Source organism: Fundulus heteroclitus, chromosome 9 (assembly GCF_011125445.2).
Source record: "Fundulus heteroclitus isolate FHET01 chromosome 9, MU-UCD_Fhet_4.1, whole genome shotgun sequence".
NCBI lineage: Eukaryota > Metazoa > Chordata > Actinopteri > Cyprinodontiformes > Fundulidae > Fundulus > Fundulus heteroclitus.
Window position 1 is genome coordinate 23,231,521 of NC_046369.1, and position 23,207 is coordinate 23,254,727.

The 23,207-nt window shown below is 41.1% G+C and overlaps 1 protein-coding gene across 2 annotated transcripts; it reads left to right on the forward strand.

Annotated features, from left to right (window-relative positions):
- The first annotated feature begins 5,443 nt into the window (after nt 1–5,443).
- On the forward strand, nt 5,444–21,426 carry ankrd24 (ankyrin repeat domain 24). 2 transcript variants are annotated; one of them, XM_021317609.2, is made up of 22 exons: nt 5,444–5,528; nt 6,757–6,887; nt 7,825–7,913; nt 8,024–8,088; nt 8,201–8,258; nt 8,424–8,494; nt 8,611–8,717; nt 9,446–9,618; nt 10,033–10,055; nt 10,309–10,401; nt 11,946–12,068; nt 12,167–12,286; nt 12,401–12,530; nt 12,637–12,815; nt 14,781–14,944; nt 15,304–16,085; nt 16,161–16,456; nt 16,602–16,835; nt 18,486–18,662; nt 18,754–18,921; nt 20,348–20,413; nt 21,015–21,426. In XM_021317609.2, the coding sequence occupies exons 1-22, from the start codon at nt 5,457–5,459 to the stop codon at nt 21,081–21,083; spliced, it is 3,390 nt and encodes a 1,129-aa protein (XP_021173284.2). In that variant the 5' UTR covers nt 5,444–5,456; the 3' UTR covers nt 21,084–21,426. The 2 variants fall into 2 exon arrangements, with proteins under 2 accessions (XP_021173284.2, XP_035997160.1); XM_036141267.1 differs by lacking the exons at nt 18,486–18,662; nt 18,754–18,921; nt 20,348–20,413; nt 21,015–21,426 and having other exon boundaries at nt 16,606–16,822.
- The last annotated feature ends 1,781 nt before the right edge of the window (nt 21,427–23,207 follow it).

Here is a 23,207-nt window from a genome sequence, read left to right on the forward strand (position 1 = left end):
GCAACAGGAAGCAGATCCCCCCTTTTTTCAGAGCCATAATGAGTGCAAGCAAGTGGCGAACAGTTGGAAAGAAAACTGAGTCTACTTGCAGGAACATTCTTCAAAAAGCTGCAAATTATTTATTTGCATGACATCACTGGCGGGTTTTCCACGCATAACGTCAGTAAATGTCATTGTGTTTGCTTTGACGAGACAAGCCACGAGGATAGGTGTGGAAAGGATTGTGTAAAACAGGGAGATCCGGTCATTAAAGCAAATAAATAAATAAATAAACAATGCACAGATTAAGATGTGGACATAAGAATAAGACAATATGTCAAAGGACTGTTGATCTGTCCAGTCTAATTTTTTAAAAAGAGGGTTTCTTTTAGTGCACCCTCTTTCCTCGATGTTTTACATTTGCCCACTTATCTTCTCCCACGCGTCACATTATCCTTTGTCCAGCCTGCTAAATTGGATTGTATGCAACACTGAGTCAGGCCCATCTGAGTCTGTTAAAAGATCGTAAATGCCTTTTTTCTTTACGACTCTTGTGAGCTCACTTTCTCCCAGGGGGCGGGTGACTGGATGAGGTCATGGAGCTAAAATCCACCCCCCACCATTGCCATCACCACAGCCATCAGCATTAGGACATTCCCGCCATGCATGCCTTGCATGTTATCTGGAAACCAATGCTCACCAAGAAAAGTAATGGTTCTATATAAAAATAAATAATAATAAAAAAAAAACCTCTGGATATCTGATATGTGATTAGGCTAACTACTGTTAGCAATATGTGGTGAGAAACCCTCCAATGTACAACTCCAGCCTGTAGAGACTTTTCTGTTTATTCTTTCAGGTTCAAATGGGGAAAAATGAGTAGCTAAAGAGCTAAATTATGTGTAAAAAACTTTTTTCCCTCCTTTCTCTTTGTCCTGTTGTACTATTGTTTTAAAATGTCTAATTCTGTGGTAGTACTTGGAAAACTGCATATACCACGGCACACGATGCCTTAGAATGCTTTCAAATGCAAAGCTGTATGTTCCAGTATGACTGTGTTTTCCATGGCATACTAAATGAATAAAATAAATTGATTCATTGCATACTATGTTACCTAGACACAGAGACATCCTTAAAAAAATAGAAAGTTGTAATAGTTTCCCCATATGTCAGCAAAAATCCCCTTCTTGCTTTTTCTCTGCCATAAAAGATTTTCATTTTTTTTAATGGTACATCTTTGCATGTTGCAGCAATCATTCCCTTGTTGCCCCTTTCCCAGCTGAGAAATTCTCAATCTTTTATCCGCTCTGCCCAGCACCTTCTTTAACACTCCCCCCTTCACAGAAAAGCAACGTTGAGGTGAGGATTTCATTTATGTTTCTATCCTGGCCGGGGTGAGAGTCGGAAGTTTGTGGATGAGAAGATTGAAACTAACCAATGGATGGAAAAGAAGGGTGGTTGCAGGTCAGGCAAAAAGGAAAATCAGCAGCTCTCAAAGCAGAATAAGCAGGCGCGGAGTGTCAGGCAATCAGATTTTCCTTTTTATTATGTTTTTATCATGGAGAAAGAAACAGTCTAATTACATTTCTTTGAAAGGCAACAACACAAGAGTGCTGAGGAATGTATCAGGGAACTAACAACACGGCCTCATTATAAAAGGCTAAATATGGAAGTGACATTTCCCATGAAGTACAGGCTTAACTGTGATGCTGATGTTTTATGGAATCATTAATATCCCCAGTTTTTTCTCCCTGGTTCAGTGGGAGGTAGATATTAATTACATAATAACACACAAAACAAAAGTTGTTTTGCAAAGCTTAAAATTTTAATCAAACTGTGCCAAAAAGATGAGTTGAAGAAGAAAGAAAGAAAGAAAGCAAACCCGGGGACTGAATGATTTAATCTACCTTGCACTTACTGCCCTCTTTTGGTTGTTAATGAGAATTGCACATATCCTTTTAAAAATAAATTCTTGACTGCAAAACTTTGGATAGAACTCTTTAAATGAGGTTTGTTGTTGCATGGTATTGCACTAAAAAACTAAATTGAATGGGATTGAGATAGACATAATAAAAAAAAATAATAAAATAAAAAAAACAAATGCGGCCTCTTTCTTCTTCTGCATTATGTCTTGAGATTTCTTGTCAGTTGGGGCTATGTGAATAATTGTAATTACAGAAGACTGTTATGTGTTCAAATAAATTGCAAATATATTTGCTGAATGCACAGATTAGCAACAATTGTGGAGTTTTGCACTATATAAAAACAGTTTCAATTTCTAAAGTAGAAATATCATTACTCCCTCAGCAGTCAAGGAAAAAAAGAGAAAACATATTTGTATCTGTATCATATCTGTAAATGTGGTCTGTGGATTCTCGGGAACTCTAGAATAATATTGAGCATTGAGCTACAACTATACCAGTCCATATTTAAGTTGTTTTGCCTGTTTGTGCTGCAATTTCATAAACTTTTTAAGCATGTAGTATATGACACAGATTCAGATCTGTTAAAAAGCTAAATTTCTCCCGACCTTCATACAGTGCCTTGCAAAAGACGAGGCACTGTCTGTTTCCCATTTATTTTAATCTTACAGTCACAATCGTCATAAACATTTTTGTCATTGCAACTCAGGGTATCTGCACACCTGTGTCCCTGACCTGCTGCTGTGATCTTTGGTCTTTTGGTCTGATTCTGGTTGTTCATTAATATTCCCCAACAAACTTCTGAGGCCTTCGCTGGACTGCAGTATTTAGATTGCACTCGACAGACAGTAACTCTACAATATTTCCCATTAGGCAACTTCTGAGCTTTTTGATTGCACTACATTTTATTTAAGAGTATCAATGTAAAAGGGAAAGAACTCAAACACCCACAACACTTTTCAGATTTTAATTGTGAAAAAATCTCGTGCATAATTGTGCTTCCAAATCTTAATTCATGTATGTGTTGAACCATCACTTAAAATCCCAATAAGATGTATTGAAGTTTGTGCTTGTGATAAGATGTGGAAAACATTTCAAGAGGTATGAATAGTTTTGCGGTTCACTGTAAAAAAAAAAAAAAAAAGTACTCCAAGCGTGACAAATGTATACTTAATAGGATAATGTAAGATTTCCTTACGCAAATATATAAATAAAAAATTAAAATAAAATAAAAAAGTCAAAGCATGCTGTAGCTTCTGCTTCTCAATTGAATGAATTTGACAATTTCACTACTGCAACTGAGAAGTCAAGCAAACAGGGTTTCTCAACAACAACAACAACAAAATGGAAGCATATGTGTTTTGAAAGGAAGATACTTTAGCGTTTCGTAAATATATTTAAAAATGTATGAAACAAGTCAAATGCCAGAATTGTAACATTAAGAACTTGGATTTTTTGTGTGTGTGTGTGTGTCCAAAACCTGTTAGTTTATATATTTATTGTTTACTGTTCGACTCTGATAACTAGGATGTCACTTTCGAGTCAACTTTTCTGTCTTTTCTTCAGTTTTTTCCACTTACCTCCCACTTTCTAACATCCCGGGCCCAGCTGTTCCACCATTGGTCAAACTCACAGTGACGTTGTTGACACATCCCAGCATCTCGGAACCCAGGAACTTTCCAGGCTCTAACCCAAACTGAGCTAATTAGCGTTTCAAAGTGAACAAAAACAACACGTTCTTGTTATTCGGTGATAAACACACACTGACGGTTTAAACACCCGGTTTAAAATGAAGAAACAGGACATTCTTCGCTGCTCGTGCGTCGTAGTGGGAACTCGACAGCTGCAATCTATCATCGCCAATCAATCGCTGATCCGGCGATCTGCGCGCTTCTGATTGGCTGATTTTGGACTGGGGGCGGGCGCAGTTCGTCTGTCGGCCAGACAGCAGTGAATTCAGTATCTGACTGTGAGCAGTTGGTGTGCCAGTGAAACCCCCATTTGGGACTGCACTGTCCTCCACAGGTAGGCTGCAGGTTTCCATGTTAGCTTATGCAGATGATTTATTCCGTTGGTTGTAATAATTTAATGTTTAACCTTTGTTTGGTTGGTCCCTTAAAAACGTTGGTGACCCTTATATGATTTGGCAGTACTGTGATGAGATTAAAATGATAATTTATTGAAACACCATCAAATACATTTTTGATTAATGACGTTTTTTTTTGTTTTTTTTTTTGGTTTGTTTTTCAGCAATCCAGCCCAAGACATTATGAAAAGTCTCAAAGCAAAGTTTAAAAAGAATGAGGTAAGAGGCATCTCTCATCGTGGAGAGTGATGAGGATTACAAGTGGGTATACAGGAGTGTATCTCTTTCCATGAAAGTTATTCATAACTTAACTTACAAACTAGTTTGCATTCTGCAATTTATAACTATGACTTGAGGGGGTGGCATTAGGATTTAGTGTCACTTAACAGCAGGAGAGCAGGACTGCCACTAGACTGCTGCTATAACCAGTGTTCTCAGGTAGCCTTCAATTATTAACACGTAAGCCATGCAGCCACTCTAAAAGAAGTCCTGACATGTCTGTTATTCTTTTCTTAACCTTTGGGGCCACTTTGAAAGCAAACAGCAGATGACGGAAAAAAAAATATATAGCATTCAGCTGCAGGCTGTTAGACTGCAGCCAGGCCTCTATACAGGCTCACAAATCAATAAACCCCCAAATTTAAAGGTATCCTTCCCCTAAAATGGTTTACTTGCTTTGTCGGGATGTGTTATTGCTTATGCTTTTACAGAGACCAAATTACAAGTTTAGTGATCACAGCCATTAACAAGATTAACCGATTCGGGTGAGCTTGATTGATGGTCTGTTTAGGGCCAGATATGCAGACAGATTCAGCACCTCTGCCACCCAAAACGGCCGAGCAAAGTCCAGCTTATCCCACGTTTCTCTCCCCTCCACCCCTCTCTTTTTGCTGAGTCCTCGATTCACATGGGCCTTGCTCTGTAGCTGCAGAGAAACAGATCTCACTATGCTGCAGGAGGGAAGTGGCGATTGGGAGGGGGAGCACTGTGCAGGACTTGACAAAAACTAATGGGAGAGGAGAGGGGAACTGCTACAGAGAAGAAGGAGGCAGGGGAAAATAATCAGGTTAGAGAAATGAGGACAGGAGGGATGGGAGCTGCCGTGGACGGACCGGCTGTGTCGACGCGTGCGGTTGGATCAAGACGAAAGGAGGCTGCTTCCGAATGTGGACAGAGGACGCCGCTTGGGGATGTGTTGTGAAGGCAGGGGAGGGACAGTGTTGATGTGTGTACATGACAGTTTATAGATCAGCAGAGGTAGGGTTTAAAAATAGCATAGATTCTCTGCTATGCAGGTCTCTGCTGTGATGTTGCTCTGACCTCTGGAAGGCTTTTTTTTTTTTTTTTAAAAACCCATTGATTTTCCTGAGAGAATCTGAAATGTGACGTAGGCATGTAGCATAGTGGGAAAATTGTATTCTCCAGCAGTATTTAGTTGGGTTTGACCCCCCCCCCCCCCAGCTAGCCCTATGGATCCCCAGCAGCCTGTTTTTAGCCTAATGAAGCGGTTGTGTCCTTGTCTCAGCCTGCTGCCGCTGCCAGTAGGTATCCTCTGTCTCTGTTTATACAAATCTTAACTGTTTGTGTAACATATTTTGATTTGTAAACTGCGTTCTGTAACCAATAAAACTGGTCGGAACTGTTAAAACAGCAAAAGTTTCTAAACAGCGTATCGGACATCGGGAGGCACAGTGCTGGTCAGGTGTTTATGTACACTCATCATCGCATGATTGCCTTAGTAATTTAGGGCTTTTAATGATTCATTTGAACTGATCGTTTCTTCAGGGTGGAACAGTCATGCAGGAAAAATATTTTGTTTATTTTAAAAATCAAGAATGTAGTGCACAATTTTGAATTTATAGATTGTTTTCTCTCATCTACACAGGGAGAAAATTATACTTGTCCCCATTAATATTTGGTTTGTTGTCATTGAGTAGGTTAAACCCTAACCATCCACTCTTGTACCCATCTATACTGCCGTGTACTGGCTGTATAATTGACCTCTCCTGTTTAGACCTGGCATTTAACCATAGTCTATTACCTTTCGAGGAAGCTAATCATCACTGCTTTATCCATTTCCGAACAAGTTCTGGTATGAGTTTGGAATCGTTTTCCTGTTGGAACATCCAGCTGTTATTTTGTCCATTTTGCGCAAGGTATCAGTACTACTGGCAACAACACAGACCCTCACAATGATGCCACTAATACCACGCCTGACTGATGGTACAAGGTTCTGAGGTTTGAAAGCCGTATATTGACTCCTCTAAACATACGCCTAGCCTATTGTGGAAAAATAGCTACATCTTTGTCTCCTTGCATCAGAAAAGTTTCCTACCAAAGGTAATCGGCTTGGCCCAACTGCATGTTTCAGTCATGCTAGAAGGGTTCTGGGCCAGTGGCCTATAGCTTGATCAACACTTTCAGTCCATGGTGATGTTTAGCCTCTACCACAGTGGGTAGAGCAGCTGGTGTCCCAGCACAGTCCAGTTTATGACAGACTTCCCTTTCATCAAAGGTGGTAGTTTTGGTCAGGTAATTGAAACTTGGACACAGTTGGGTGGTTTTGATGGGACAATGATCCAGAAAACATCAAAATTGGTCTTAGAATGGATAAGATAGGCCAACTTTAAACCTCTGACATGCATGCCTATAATCAGTGTGCGTATGTAAACTTCTGACCACCACTGTATAAAGTATGATCTCAGTTTTCGATGGAACAGTGCCGACCTGGGGGGGTGATGAATCTTTCTTTTGGCTTTCCCCCCTTAGAGTCAAGACTGGAGCAAAGGTGATGAAAGGCTGCTGCAGGCTGTGGAGCAGAATGAACCCGACAAAGTCTCTGCCCTCATCGTCAAGAAAGGTCTCTGTCCAACCAAACTGGACGCTGAGGGCAAGTCTGCGTAAGTTGGACGCTTAATCGTTATCTCATACAAATGTGAAAAATGTTGCTATTGGGGTTAATTCTTTCATTTACTTAGACTCTACATATGTTGTATGTAGAGTCTAAGTAAGTACTCTTCATGCTGTACTCTTCATGCTGTATAGCATATCATATATTCCACATATTATAATGGAAACTTTCATTTTGCGTCTAGTAAGAAAAAACATAATTACCTGAGCACAAATCTTCTAAAAAATAAAATAAAAAGTTTAACAAAATAGGTTTTTGCTACTACTGCTCACTACTTACATTTGCTTATTAAACCTGTTTTCTTTGGGGATAATAATTTGGAGATAGAATTTCTTCCTTTGTTGTCAGTAGTTATTCCCGCCTTTAGTGACCATACACAGTAGCTAGCAATAGTATGAATGTTTCCCCATTTTTAGATTTAGAACAACATAAGATTCTGCATAATTGAAAAGTGAACAGAAAAATGTTCATGTATTTCAAATGTTTTTTTCTTAACAAAACTAAATTTGGTGCCTTTACTCTGACACCCCTGAATAGAATCCAATGCTGCCGGTTGCCTTCAGACGTCACCTAATTAGTACGCAGAGTGAACTTCTGTGGGATTTAATCTCAACATAATGACACATTGTGAAAATGAATTTCAAGGGATATGAACACTTTTCCATTCACTGTGAACCTTATACATTTCTACAGCATCTACATTTTCTCAGGAGTTATAAAAAGCCGTTTAACATTTGTCATAGATGCCGTCTCAAATAAAATGTTAACAACCCAATATTAGCAAATTCAAATATATCTTTCCTTGTAATGTGGAGACTAAAGGTTGCCTGTATGAAAGCTGTTAGGTGAAAGAAATCAGGAAGATGGATAAACGCTGACTGTACTTTTCATATAGTATGCATTGACTTGTTTGTCTTTTCCGGCAGGTTCCATCTCTGTGCATCCAAAGGCAGACTGGATTGCCTGGAGGTAATCATATCCCATGGAGCAGATGTCAGTGTCACCGACGGGACTGGTATGATATTTGATTATGGGAAGCACATAATATCCTTCAAGCAAAGGATATCCTTTGCCAGATATGTAAAAGTGTATTTTTATTTTGTGTCCGTAACCGACTGACTCCAGGTTGCAGCGCACTTCACCTTGCAGCCAAAAACAGCCAGCCAGAGTGCTTAAAGAGACTGCTGCAGGTAAGACTCAGTGAAGCCCCAGATGATGTATAAGTTCTTTAAATCATACAAAATAATATTGCCAATTTTCTTTTAATTTTTTTTTTTTTTTTGTGTATGTGTGCTGCATTAGGAGAGACTAGCGGTGGATTGCACTGACGGTATCGGCAGGACAGCATTGCATCATGCAGGTATTTTCTGCAAATATCAAATTCCTCTTTGTTTATGGTCATACAATTTTTGCATCCAAGATTAATAAGACTTTAACACCAGTTGATCAAATAAGATAATAATGCTGTAACATTGTTATTGTTGAGTATGTTTTATTTATTCTTTTCCTGTTTTTGATCCCAAAGTGATCAATGGCTGCTTGTCCTGCACTGAGACACTGTGGGACTTTAAAGCCAGCCTGGATGTCCAGGACAGTGTAAGTTTGAGGACTTTGGCTACACTATGCGTTGTTTGGTCTTGTTAATGGATCTATGCAGTGTTGAGTTTAAGTGTGTAATTCTCTAGGTGATGCTTGAACTGCGTCTTTTTTAGGACGGGGCGACGCCGCTGATCCTAGCGGCCCAGATGAGCAGAGTTGAGCTGTGTTCATTTCTATTGGGTAGAGGTGCCAATGCAAACATAAGCGACAACCAGGGAAGGTACTGTTGCTGTTCCTCAGATTCTACCCCCAAGACTGAGAGTTTAGTGCGGTAGCAATAAATATAACATCTTTATCTCCAATAGTCAGAAACAGGATGCAGGGAGAGTGCCAATGCTATACTTAACCACTTAGGTGTATATAATGCAAATTTGAGGAAATGGAGATCCAGCCGGTGTCATAGACTTTTACCCTTTTTACAAAAAGCAACTTGGAGTCAATAATTTGATGCAGTTCCCCTGAATAAAATGCATAAAATAAAAGTAATCTGTTTTTGCAACATTATTAAACTGACTAAAACATCTGTATTTTGTATACTACAAACAACACATAGTATGTGTCTTCGTTTTAAGGATTCTCAAAGTTTTGAGACTGACCCCACTGTGGATCATGAAACTCCTTCCTCAAATGATCTCTCAGGATATTAAATATAATTTTTAAAACGATTTAAAAGGCTATACCGGCTGCTCTGACCCACAAAGCAAAAGCTATCAGATGATGGTCTTTGCCCAGCAAAGAGCATCATTCAAAATGGATAAAAAAATTCTAGTATTGCTGTTAAAGCAGTTTTTGCTTCCATGATGCTGTTTATTGTTCAGGTGAGTTAGAAAGCTGTGACATCCTGTCCAAACTGGGGTATTTTAAGTGTTACAAATTATGCTTTTTTTTTTACCTCTTTAGTGATATTGTCCTACCCTGTTGTTTATTACATTTTTCTTCGGATTGGAGGTCGGCATTGATGCTTGCCTGCGAGAATGACAGTGTTGAGACTGTAGAGGCTCTGCTGAGAGGTGGCGCAAACACAAAGCTGGTTGACCAACTTGGGCATAAAGCAGCTGACTATGCCACAGCTACAGGCAACCAAAGCATTGTCCGCATGTTGCAGGATGGAGTTCCCCCAGGTACAGTACAAGGCCTTTGGGTTTTCTTTTTTCTTTTTTGCAAGTTTTGCATTGGACATAACTCATCCCCAGACAGCAGCTGTAATTGGTAGATTAGGAGGACAACAGTTTGATTGTAGAGTGGGGTAACAAAAAATGAAGCAACTTCTTCCGCCCAGTGGGAGTCGGCCGACATATGAAAACCGAGGTGACTAACTGGATTGTGCCTAAACAGATCGGCCTGAAAACAGGATGATGAAGAGAATTTCATTAGGCCTAAATTTCATTATTATTTAGTAGATTTGCTGTGAGATTCCTGAATAGGCCACACAAAGAGGAAATAAAGAGTGCAAGGGGCAATATACTGTTTGTAGTTTTATTTAAATGAAATTCTCACTTTTAGTTCATTGTCTTTTTTCCCCCATGCTTACGTAGTTTCTGAGGGCACAGGCGAGGAGGTAACGTTGCATAGTTGTAGGTTGCAGCACTGCTTCCATCTATGAAATCATGAATCATTTTTTGGCCCATCATATTGTGCATGGTTTCCAATATGAGGTCATCTTTTTCAGTGTGCTGCTTTCCTTTTATTGGCTTCCTCTCCTCTTTGTTGCTGGGACCTCCTGGTATCTTGGTTTTCTTCCATTTTTGCTTTGTTTTAAGTTGAGCTTGACCTCTGCTTGTTGCTGACCCCCACCCCCCACCCCTGCACAGCCCATTCAAATCCCCTCAGGTGCTTCATCAGTGCAAGGGGGGACCACCCCCCGCAAACGGAAAGCTCCTCCACCGCCTCGCTCTCCTCTCCAGGTACTGTAAAGATCATTTCGAGGAATATCAAACATTTATGCGTTTTAGCACATGCTTGGCCATAAAGTGCATTCATCATGTCGCCGTGCTTTCCTCTATATTTGCACTTAAAGTATAGATGTTTAGAAAGACTTTAGATAAACTTATCTTTTATTGCAGTTGAAAAACGTGTTTTGGATAATTCTGAAACCATGTGTACCTTAATAATTACCATCCCTGCTGCTAATATGTAATGCACTGTTTTACCTAAAGGAGAGCACTTAGTCTTCTCCGATAACATTTGGCAAAATATCTTTGACTAATCCTCCTTGCACAGTCTCTCTAGATCACTCAGAACCCTGGGTGTTTTCTTATGGTTTCCTCTCTTCAGTTCTCACTTCAAGTTTTCTGTTGGACTTGGGTCTGGGATTTAGATGGCCGTGGGAAATGGTTGATGTTGTGTTTGATGAACCATTTGTGAGTTGATTTGGACATGTGTTTTGGATCAATACCCAGGTGAATTAACAGTGACAAACTATTCAATTATTCAGTTAACTAGCATACACCACAAGGGTTTTACTTGAATGTCCGGCTATTTCAAAGAGTGCATGATGCCATGCCCTCCAGCAATGTTCTTAGGACCTTAGGAAAAGAAACAGTCCCACAGCATTAGTGATCCTTCACTATGGTTATTACTGGGCATGAGGTGCGTTTCCTTTACATTTTTTCAATCACTCTTCTTTCTTTCAATAAGCTCACAGTTCCAGGTAAAGTCACAGCAACATTTGGCAAACGCATATGTTTAAATAGCTAAATGTGAACAAAAAGTTTTTTTTTTTCCACTGACATGCCTTCCAAACAGTTTTAAGCAGTTTTCTACAGGTGAGCTTTGAAACATTTTTTTTAACCTTTTAAAACTTAAAATTTAAAACTTTCAGTTACTGGTCTGACCATAGATGTTATTTTTTATCCTTTCCTGATTTGTGAAGATTAACACACATCTGCCTACTTGAATTATATGTTTTTTTTGTCTTTCCCATTTTGAACAAGGGCTAAAATAAATTGGCTTCTGTATCAAATCAATTTTTATGCACTTTGGAAATAGGAAGTCACGGATTACTAATTAAAAGTCACAACACAACCTGGTCATCCCACAAAAGTATAAATTAGACAACATCGTCATTTAGGTTTATATTATAGCAATTGTTAGGTGCTGCACAATTAGTTCATTTCCAAATTAAATTACTTCTTATCATACAACTGTTTTACACCTATTAAATTTACTCAGATTAAATTTTAGATTGTTAAAACATTTTCAGTGTGAGATTATATCTCTGAAGAGGAAGATGAATTTATTTTAAGTTTTTTTTGTTTACTAGTTGGGTCAGTAAATGTGGAGAATGCTGTATAAGACAACCTAAACATTAATAATTCATCAACTCATGTAATATATCGGTTTTACCTTTTAGTTCCTCTGGTAAACAACATTATTGTCTAACATATTTGATAGGCAATTTCATCTTTCCATTGACACGTTCTTTATTTTTCTTATTCTAATCCCAAAGATCCAGGACCTCTCAGCAGGACCTGCCAAATCTCCGAGCCCAGCTTCCCCTGCCAAGTCCCCCGAGCCCCAGAAATCCCAGTCTCCATCTCCACAGCCCCCTGAAACTCAGCAATCCTCTCAGGTAAAACTTAGCTTTCACAAACTTTTGATACTTTTTTTTTGCATTCTTCATGCTGTATAGCATTCTGTTGGATTTCTGTGTTTGTATGTGTGGATTAGGCGGAAGATGAGGAGGTGTTTGAGGAGATCCGACGGCTGCGTCTTGAGAGAGGCCGTCTGCTTCAGAAGATTAAGGCCCTGGAGCAGCAGCAGCAGAGCGCCTTGTCTGCTTTGGAGGAGGTACAGATTTATAGAAATAAGTTGTTCCCTTTGCTTCTTTTCTTGAGTCTGTCAAATTTATACCTAACTTAATAAAGAATAGTTCTAATCCCCAATTACATGCATGTGCATTAGTTGTCCAAACTAAAGCAGCATCTGAAGGAGGCAGAGGCGGAGAGGGACAAGCTGCTGGAGGAGCTGAAGGGGGCCCATGGGATTGGGACCAGTGACTCAGAGGATCTGGATGAAATGCTGGACTTCCCTGGTATAGAGTCACCAGAACTTTCCCAATCTAGAAGTGCAACACGGATAGACTTCCCTGCATCAGTCCAGTCTGGAAGCTCAGTGATCTACTTTTGTTTTCCCTGCAGAGAAGCTCCTCTCCAAGCGCTCCAGAGCGTCCCCGGCCCAGGATGACGCCTCCTCACAAACGGACGCAGACTCCAGCGGCCCTTCTCCAGCTCCTGCAGACCCGGGATCAGTCGCAGAATTGCAGAAACAAATAGAGGAACTAATTTCACAGAACTCTGAACTTGTTCTTAAAGTGCAGGTAAGGCAAAATGGCACATATGTATCAAATAGCTGCCTTCCCTGTAACCCACCGCAAAACATCTTAAAGGCCAATAAAATACATGAAGTGGCTATAGAATAATTTCATGAGGGCATGGAGATAGTCATTTAGTTATTGAGAGATTAATGTTTGCACAGGTTAAAATAGAACAAATCTGTGTCAGATGGACCATTTTCATAAATATCGGCCTTCAAAGGATCCTTCTGCTTGCAGTGAACAGAATGCCGTATCGTTGATATTTGTGTTCAGGTGATGTTTGTTACTTGTTCGCCACTGCAAATGTGACCAACAGGGATCCAAGCTCAGAGTTTCTGATTAGCTTTGCATGACAAAAGACATGAGAAAAAAGAGACAGGAGCTCAGAGGTCAGGAGCAGAGGAAGGAGTCTGAAATGGATAGAAATATGAAGCAGAAGAACTCTTCCAGAGGCCCATAAGCAAACAGTGAGGTGACTTTGGACAGGGACGGGTGGGTTACTGCTTTAAAAGGTTCAGAGGTTCCTGAGACATGTCAGGAATAACATTTTTACTTCACTTTTAGGAAAGGGAATTTTTTGGAAACGTAACATAAATATATTAGTTTTTGAACTAGGCCATTTTTGCTCTAAAACAGTCAAGGCTGTAATAACCTCATGGATTTTTCCCAACCAGAAAAAAATGAGGGGTTCTCGTGATAGAAAGGGCATAAAAAAAAAGTATATGAATATAAAAACTCTAAATAAACATATCTTTGTTCCAGTATAAAATGGCAGAAAAGACTTCAAGACTCAAGATGCCCTGAAAGTGCAAAAATGATAAAAATTTTACATTTTAACTTTTATGAGAGTACATATTTTGCACCTAATAGGTAAAAGTGTAACTGTATTTTAAAAAGGCCTCAAAAGATAAATTACCAGAACTTTTTCTGAAAAGAAGAGTGGCCAATAATCCAGCCAGAAATATCCCAGAAGCCTGATGCTTCCACTATGCCTGTCAAGATTTAGGGTGTTTTTTGGACTTTCTAGAATCCGCCCTGTCGCCTCTCAGCCACCATCCTATCAGCTCTGTCCTCTCCTCAGCCACCACTCCTCTCTGCAGCTCCACCTGCTGCACTAATTAGAGTCAACTCTGTTCACCTGCCTACACACACCTGCCTCTTTCATCCACGCTCTGCCACAACATATCGCCTTGCCTCATGTGCACTGCCGCCTTGGCACTCTCAGTTTTCTGTGTGCTCAGCCTGTTGGACTCTGAGTCTTTGCCCGTGTTCATCCCTCACTGACGTAAGTTCCAGTGCCTGCATGCTGCTCAGTTTCTGCCCTGTTTTCTGTGAGGTCCAGCTGCCTGTTCGGCCCGTTCTGGTGGGTCGCCGATCTGCACCTTCTGTTCTGGTCCGCTTCCTGCCTTCATCATTCTACTCAAGTCTGTCACTGCCTGCATCTCCTGTTCAGTATTGGTTCTGCCATTCACCCCACCTGCATCCTTTGGCCTGCCTGCCTCATCTGCCATGATTCACATTCTGCAATAAACTTAAAAAAAAAAAAAAAAAATCTCTGTGTCCGGCTGAATATCTGGTTCTCCAGCAGCATTCATTACAATGCTGGTGGTTTCTCTGAAACTTACTAATGAACATGGAATCAGTTGTTAGCGAGGGAGTTTGTGTTTATTTGAGCTTTTGTAGAAAATCTTGATTTAAAGGAAATCACAATAAATTTAATGTGATTCTTTTGTTTAAATATAATTGAATATGTGCTATGGAATAAATAATTTAAAGCCCAAAGACTAAAATGGCATTCATAAGTGTGAGAAGCCACTGTTTGGTATGTCTGCAGTGTTTGCCAAACATTATTCATCACTTGAGCAACAGTAGAAGTCCATTCCTCTGTGTCCACAAACAAAACAAGTTTTGTTCCTAAGAGAGTTTAATCACCGTATTCTAAGGTAGTTGTGTGTGTGTTGTGTGCAGATGCTGGAGATGTTTGAGAAAGATGACACGGACATGCAGACCACCGGCCCAGATATGGTCTCCATGGCTCAGTACGAGACTTTAAGGAAGGAGTTTGAAGCCCTTCAGGAGCGCTTTGCTCAAGCCCAGGCTTCACTGGAAGCTTGCAGCGTGTCTGACGAGCAGTGAGATGCCTTTATTTATTGTGTGCTACAAGTAGCTTAGAGTAGTCATTTATTCTTAGATCTGAACATCTGCTAAAATCCCAGCCTTGTTTTCTATAAGGCCTTGTTGAAATAGTAAGGGCATATGTAGATTCAGAACATGTTTTTTCACCTTGTCAGTTGAACACAGCTACACCAGGTTATTAATGCAAAGGTATATACTATAAATATTCCTGTCTTAATAAAGAGGATAATCTTTGATTACAGCTTTACAAATAAAAACGATCGTAAGGCTATAAATTGACATTTAACCCTCTGTAGTGAGGTGCTGCATGTGTTCCCTTCACTTTTTCCTGCGTTTACATTATCCCCTCCTGTAGGAGCAAAGGCAGCTTCCAGAACGGAGGCGAAGATCCAGAAAGCACGGCGGCTCTCAAAGAAAAGCTGCGTGGGTTGGAGGAGCAGCTGGCCTCCTCTCGGTCTGAGCTGGAGGAGCTAAAGGAGCAAATGCGTCTCGGAGTGCTTTCTGTGGAGTGTGCCGAAGGAAACGCCGGCGCAGCAGCTGCTGGGGCTGAAGAAGAAGAAGAAGAGGGTGCGAGCCAAGACGCGCAGCAGCTGAGAGCCAGGGTGACGGAGTTGGAGGAGAAGCTCGCAGAGAGGCAGGGCGAGGCTGCGGGTCAGGGCAGCCGGGACAGTGACACAATCAAACAGCTGAGGGAGAAAGTGAAGGAGCTCCAGGCTGCTCTGACCCAGAGAGAGTCTGCGCTGGAGCAAGAGGGAGAAAACAAGAGGGGAGAAGCAGAGACGGTAAAGTCCCTCCGCGAGAGAGTTGCTGAGCTGGAGGCAGCCCTGGCAGAGAGCAGAACAGCAGGGAAAGAGGGAGCAGCAGCAGGAGATGGGGAGCGGGTCCGACGTCTTCAGGAGCGCTTGGCTGAGTTGGAGGGAGAGCTGAGGCAGTGCGTCCCCCGCTCAGAGCTGGAGGAGGTGCAGGTGACCCTTGGACTCCAGTGTGAGCAGCTTGCCAGGGAGAGGGCAGACGTGGCCCGACGGCTCAACAATGCCCTCCTCGAGCTGGAGAGACTCAGACCTCCTCAATGTGGCAATGAGGAGGACGACGAAGAAGAGGAGCAGTCAGAGAGCTCAGAGCCCTCCGTCATGTCAGGTTTGCTCCTTTTTTCTACATTAAACGCACTCTTGTCTGGCGACAGTTCAGCTTTCACTGCATCTGTCCGGCCAGATCGGTCCAGGCGAACTCTGGCAGCAGTGACGGAAGAACTGGAGGTGGCGAGGCAGGAAGCCGCTCAGGCTCTGGATTGCCTTTGTGCCGAGCGGGAGGGCCGGGCGCAGGACGCCCTGCAGCTGAAGGACGCTGTGCCACTTTCGAAACATAAAGAGGCGCTGTCTGCGGTGTCGGAGCAGCTCGCTCAAACTCTGCAGGAGCTCCAAGAGGAGAAGACACTAAGAGCTCACGCTGAGGAGCAGGCGGCTAAGCTGCAGGACGCCGTTCCCAAAGAGGAACACGAGAAGGTCAAGGTCAGTGCAAAGCAGAAGGCAATAAAATCTGTCACGCTGGTAACTGCTTGTGTTTTTGTTTCATTAGTTCCTGCATAATATTCAAATTCTCCCCCAGACAGATCTTCAGAGATTATGACATCCAACCTGTTTTCTTGTTTGAAAGGAAGAGCTCCAGCGCGCCCTGCAGGCCAGTGAGAAGAATGCAGCAGCAGCACAGGAGGCTCTCGGCGAGAAGGAGACGGAGCTCAGAGAGCTGAAGTCCCAGAAGGCAGCAGAACAGGGTCTGATCTCCAAGGAGGACCACGAGGCCCTGCGACTCTCTCTGCAGGGAGAGATCAATGCCGCCACAGCACGGTTCAACGACCTCACCAGGAAACATGAGAAGACGTGCACGGAGGTTAGTGCAGTATGCTGTTGGGTCCGTCATCAGTTCTCTTCAATGCCTTCTCAAGCCTAAGTAGATGTTATTGTTCTGTGACATACTGAGCTGTGCTCGTTTCAGGGCCTCTTTATAGCCTTTATATTATTCATCTATTGTTTTTCCTCTTCATTACCTGCCTTTGTTACAGTGATTACGCTTTGATGTCCAAACCTGGTGTTGAATCAGCATTCTGAACTATTTTGCAACATCTTAGGCTTTGGTGTTCTGGTATCAATACTTGATTGCGACAGAGATTTCCTACAACTGAGTCTCAAACTTATAAATCCAGCTGTTCTGTGCAGAGCTTTAGAAAACCACTGAATTAAAGGTTCTCATCCTGAGGACCTAGGAACACAGCAGGGATAAAGGAGTGAAAACCGTTGGTTGGGTTGTAAAATGTTTCACAAGGTTTGGGCACACCACAGAAAACTATTCAATTCATCACCTGAAAATGGAAAGTCTGAAACAACAACAAATACACCAAGCCATGGTCATCTACTCAGACAGGCCTGGCATGTAGAGCATTAATCAGAGAAGCAGTGAAGAGGTCCGTGGTTGGGAACTCTGGAGGAGCCTCACAAATCCACAACTCGGGTAGGACAATCTGTCAACAGGACATGATTTAGTTGTACAGTCCACAAACCTGGTCTTTGTGTAGCCATTTTTAATAATGAGCCATACGATATCCCATTACAAGTTTGTCACAAGACGTATAGAGAGCACTGGTGCTTTGGTCAGACATGGGAAATGATATCTGGTGGAACACTAATACTGCAAATCCATCAAAATAAAACAACCTCAGAGGGAAAGATGGTGCTGGTAGCATCAGGCAGGGGAGCTGCTTCTCCTCTGCTGGGACAGTGAAGCTGCTCAGAGCTGATGGGAAGACGCACGGAGTCAAATACAGGGCAAAACTGGAAGAAAACCTGGTAGGAGCTGCAAAAGATATATCATTGGCCTGTAGAGAAAGTTTCCAGCGGAGCATCGATCCTAAAATAGTTTATATCAAAGCATATTCATGAGTTAGAATGACTTTTTAAAGTTGAGATTCAAACACGACTGGAAAATCTGTGGCAAGACTTCGCTGTTCACAGATGGTCTGCATCCAATCTGATGGAGCTGGAGTTATTTTTGAAAAGGATAGGCAATAATTTTACTCTCCACATGTGTAGGTAGGTAGAAGAATATGCAGAAAGATTTGCAGCTGGACTTGCACTGAAAGGTTGTTCTACAACGTATTGAATCAGCCGTGCTTAGTATGTGTATGTAGATGCAATTGTATACATAAATGCAACTTAACTTACACTTATTCATTTTTTTCAGCAAAAAACTCTAAAAACATGGATAATTTTTCCCACCATTTAAAAACTGTGCACTACATAGTGCACCATTGTTAAATAGCGTTGGTCTTTTCATATGAAATCGGCAGTAAACATACGCTGAGGTTTGTGGTTGTGATGTCACAAAATGTGAGCAGAATCTAAGAAGTACATTGATATCTTCTGCTTGTGAAGATGAACGAATCCTACAACTCTAATCAAAAAAGAGGCTTCACAGGTAGAAAAACGTGGATTGGTGACTGGAGACGGTTTCTTTATTTGACATGTGGGGGCCCTTCTGGTCCAGGTGTTCCAGGTACAGAGGGAGGCGCTATTTCACAAGAGCGAGAGGCAGGCAGCAGAATCTCAGATGGTTGCGGTGCAGAAGCAGCTCTCTGAGCTACAAGCCCAGTCCACCCACATCCAGAAGCTCCACAAAGACATCCAAGACTCCCAGGGTCTTGTGAAAGAGAAGGACCGCAAGGTAAGAGACTGCAGCTCCAGTCTCAACAACCGCTGTTCAGGTTGTGGTCCCAAAGTTTATCGTAAACCTGTTTTTGTTGACGTGTTGTTAGATAACAGAGCTTTCCAAGGAAGTCTTTCGGCTAAAAGAGGCCTTGGGAGCTCTCTCCCTTCCTCTTGGAATCCCATCTGCCCCCTTGTCCTCTTCCACTCAACATGGTAATCCAGGACAGCAGGTGGCGCTGCAGAACAGGATTGGCATCCTCACCCAGCAGCTGCAGGTGAGCAAAAATGTGACACTGGTTGTTTGATGTGAGGAATGTTGATATAATTCAAACAGCGTTGTTGTATCAATGTTAGGGATGTTCCAAGTACTTATTTGTTGCCCCCCAAAATAATCCAGTGTATGTGCATGATAACTCAGTCAGTAGCTACGTTTACATGGACAAAAGTCATAGGAATAAAGGGCTGATCGGAATAGAAATGTGTCATGTTAACAAACCAATCAGAATATGATGATCGGATTAAGGTGTTACAGTGTAAAGCGCTTTGAGTGGCCGGTATGATTAGAAAAGCGCTAAATAAATTCAGTGCATTTACCATTTAAATCAGGCCATTCTAGAGCTGTGAGGATGTGTTCTCTGGAGTGACACGTAATCCTTCTGTCAATGCAGAAATCTGGGTTTGGCAGTTGCCAGGGAAAATAAATTATTTTTTTCAGGAGTTGGGCTCAAGCCCCTCTGATCAAAACAACTCTTGGCGCCAAGACGTTTTGGCAAATTTCATCCTCCAAACCTTGTCATGACAGTTCGGCATGGTGTATTCTTATTCAAAGATTAATGTGCAACAGTCCATAAAGCAAGGCTGATAAAGACACAATTAAGCTTGCGTGGCGTAGGAGAACTCACCTTATCCTAATAGAACAACCTTAGGATGAAAATTAGAGCAGATCGTCTGGTCCTGCATCCGTGTCTTCACAAATGCACTTCTGGAGAGATGGTCAAAACTATAAACCACGAGGAAAGTTTTCACAAAGGAGTTTAAGGTGTGATCGCTGCAACGGGTGGGGGCAACATCATTACAAACCCTATGGATTAAGAACTGAATTTCACTCAGTTCCATTGTATGTAAAGGCAAGCAAGTAACTGCTTTTGGCAATATACCGTATTTTGACATATTTACATACTTCAATAAACTCACTTTTTGTACCTGCTGATAATGTGTTCATGCAAAGCGTTATGCTGGAATGTTCATGAGACTAGTGGATACATTTACTCATATTTCAGTGCTGTTCAAGTTGATCAGGCTCAGACAAACTTAATCATGGAGACAGACAAGGAGTTTAAGTAGAAAATACATTTTTGCTTTTACTACAAAAGTCGTTGGAGGGTGCAAAACATGTTTTTTGACATAAAACCCAGACTTGTTGGGTCAACAAAATAATAAGCATGGTCAGTCAATAACACAGATTTCCATGATGTGAATGTGAAGATAGGCTGTGATTCTAGTAGGACAAATTGCTGCATGGCTTGCTGAGAGGGTGGCAGACAAAAATAGAAACAATACATCAATAACTGGGATAAAGAGTTTAGTCAAGAACTCCAGCACCGATAATTCAAAACTAGGATGTCCCAGTTCTATACGTGGGTTGGATCAAATCAGATAAGATAATCTGGCTCTTAACATTGCAGTGATCTTTTTCTGCAGGATTGGGAGAGAAAGCACAAACAAGTGGTGGCTGTGTACCGCTCCCATTTACTGGCAGCTGTACAGGTCAGTGGAGGACACATGAATACGCACAGACTAAAAGTAAAAATTGCTCATTAAATGTATATTACATGTTTTCAGTTCAGCATATGTGGTTTGTGTGTTTGCTTTAAGTTATGCATGCAAAGAGTTTATGTTTTGTTGGTTGAGAAAATCAAATGTTTCTACGGCAGGATATAAGAAAACAAGCTGGGAGAAAATCAGATTGAGTTGCAGTTTGGCCCATTTATGATATTTTCTAATAAAAAAAATATAACTTTGTATAAAAGATAACTTTACTGTCTTCACCAGCTTCCTAGACCTCGTTTGTATTTTTTAACTAACTAATTTTTCCTGATACATCCATGGTTGACCAGTGTCCAAAATAATTAAGTTTAAGTTTCCCATGTAAAAAAAAAACAACGAAATTAACAGTTTTACACACCTACATTTCCAAGATTTCATATTGCAAATAATTTAGGCTGAAAAACATAATGGAGTAGCTAAAAAAGTGCAATGTATTGATCTAGAAATGTGTGGGACATTAACTCTTCACGTCAAGCAACTGGACCAGAGTTCTAACATATTATCCGTCCCTCTTTATGGACTTTGTAACTGTGGTCAGCAGGGCCGCATGGATGAAGAGGTGCAACGCTTGCTGCTTCAGATCCTGAAGATGACACAGAAGGGAGACTGAAGTGTCTGCAAGTCCCTGCAACTGGCAGCACACACCTCCAGCTCTTTCACTGTAATCTATAGGACCAAGATAACGGAGACCTCAATCAGAATGCCAAACATAGCCAATCTGTAGTCAGACATTGCTGCCTGAGCATATTATAAAGCTTAAACAACAGCCCAAATCCATGCATGAGCAAAGCAAACGTCAAGGGACTAGAATGTGGAGTGCCTTTATTTTTGTTTTTTATCTGTAAGGGGTTGATGATAGAAGAAATGTAGATAGAGTGGATATTTTGATGATGATTGTGTGAAAAGTCTACTGATTTTACAAGAAGTTCTTATAATAAAAAGGAAAACTGCTCTCCCTTGTGATCAATGATTTTTTTTTTTATACAAAAACTGTTGATTGAGGACGTTCTCCAAGTTCTTTGTCTCTTAAGGCTCTATGACAACCAGCAGAAAGGTGATCAGAAGGTGGATGGTTAGAAACTGCGAAAGACTGGACAGCTGGGGTCCACCAGTTAAAGTCCCAGTGGTATAAAGCAAACTCCACATTTTTTTCCTCCTTTGTGATGCTTTAACAGGCCTTTACTGCAGCTGTCTTTAGTCGGTGCTGGTTTGTGGGTCTTTCTGCCTTAAGTTTGGTCTTGAGCAAATTAAACGCATTCTCTATTAGGTTGAGGTTTGGTGATTGACTCGGCCATCTTCACCGTGGAAAGGATCATCCACCACTGTTGTCTACCGTGGACTTCCTGGCCTCTTCGAGTTCCCAAGTTCACCAGTGTACTCTTTTGTTTCTCAGAATGTACCAACCTGTTGATTTGGCCCCTCCTACCATTTCTGCTATCTCTCTGATGGATTTAGTCCGTTTCACCTCTATGGAGAGCTCCTTTGACCACATGCGTGTTCCCAGCTTCAGCTTCCAAATGCAAACGCCACACCTGGAATCAACTCCAGACCTTTAAACTACTTAATTGATGACAGGTTAAGACCATGAAGGTTTATTTATTTTGCAGTCTTCTTAGTCAATTGTCTGATTACTTTTGGTCCCTTGAAAAAGAGGCAGCTATGTATTAAAGAGCTGTAATTACTAAACCCTTGCTCCAATTTGGATGTAAATACTCTGATTACAGCTGAGAGTCTGCACTTTAAGCCCATATTGATTAGATAATTGTATCCTGAATATGTTTTCATAAACAGCTAAAATAACAAAACTTGTGTCACTGTACAAATATTTCTGGGTCTAGCTGTAGACGTGAATGGTACATCTCACTGGCTTTTCCATTTTAAAGAAGGATTAAGAGAAATGAGCCTCTGTCATCCAATATTCATACATGACGGAAACAGGAAGTCATGGGTTGCAAATTTAAAGTTTCTAGATGATGGTATACCTAAAACAGTCAAACTGTTTAAAATGCTTTTGTTAAAATTATCTTAATATAAATTAACTGTGTGACAATAGGGGTTTTGTTAATGTAATAAAAGGAAATCCTTAACATGGAACAAAAGCATAATGTTTTCTATAATCTGAAAAAAAAGTGTATATATATCGATAGAATGGCTTTTTACACCTCTTTTCTGGGGATGCCAGTAAATGTGGTTGTGGAGGTGCAGTAAATGGACTACAGTGTTCACAACTAAAAAAAAACACTTTATTTGTACCCTTTTGTAATTCATTTTATTGACTAAACATGAAGGAAAAAACGTAAAAATTCCTGAGAACGCAAAGGGGTGAAAAAAAAAAATCCTTTAAAAAATGTTTTACATTCTGACCTCAACAAAAGCTCTGCAGTTTCTCATCTGTCTGTTCTTGCGGGAGGCAAAAAAGAAATAAAAAAAACAAAGAAAAAGTACTACAAAACATGGTGAGCAACTTCCTGCTGCGCCTGAGGAGAAATTACAAACCTTTATAGTGTAAGTACAGAGGTGTAGACATAAACATGGCCTTCAAAGTAATGAATTTTCCTGAGTCAGGACAAAAGGAGGGATTGCACATCTGTATCCCTGTTTTAGGGTAAATCACTGCGGAGGAGAGCAACCGGTGACAGACAAAAGGTATAAGGACATTTTTTCTGAGGGTCTCACAAAAGAGATCAATAATAAAGACAGCTGAAAGACTGATTACGTAAGAGAAAACTGGAGC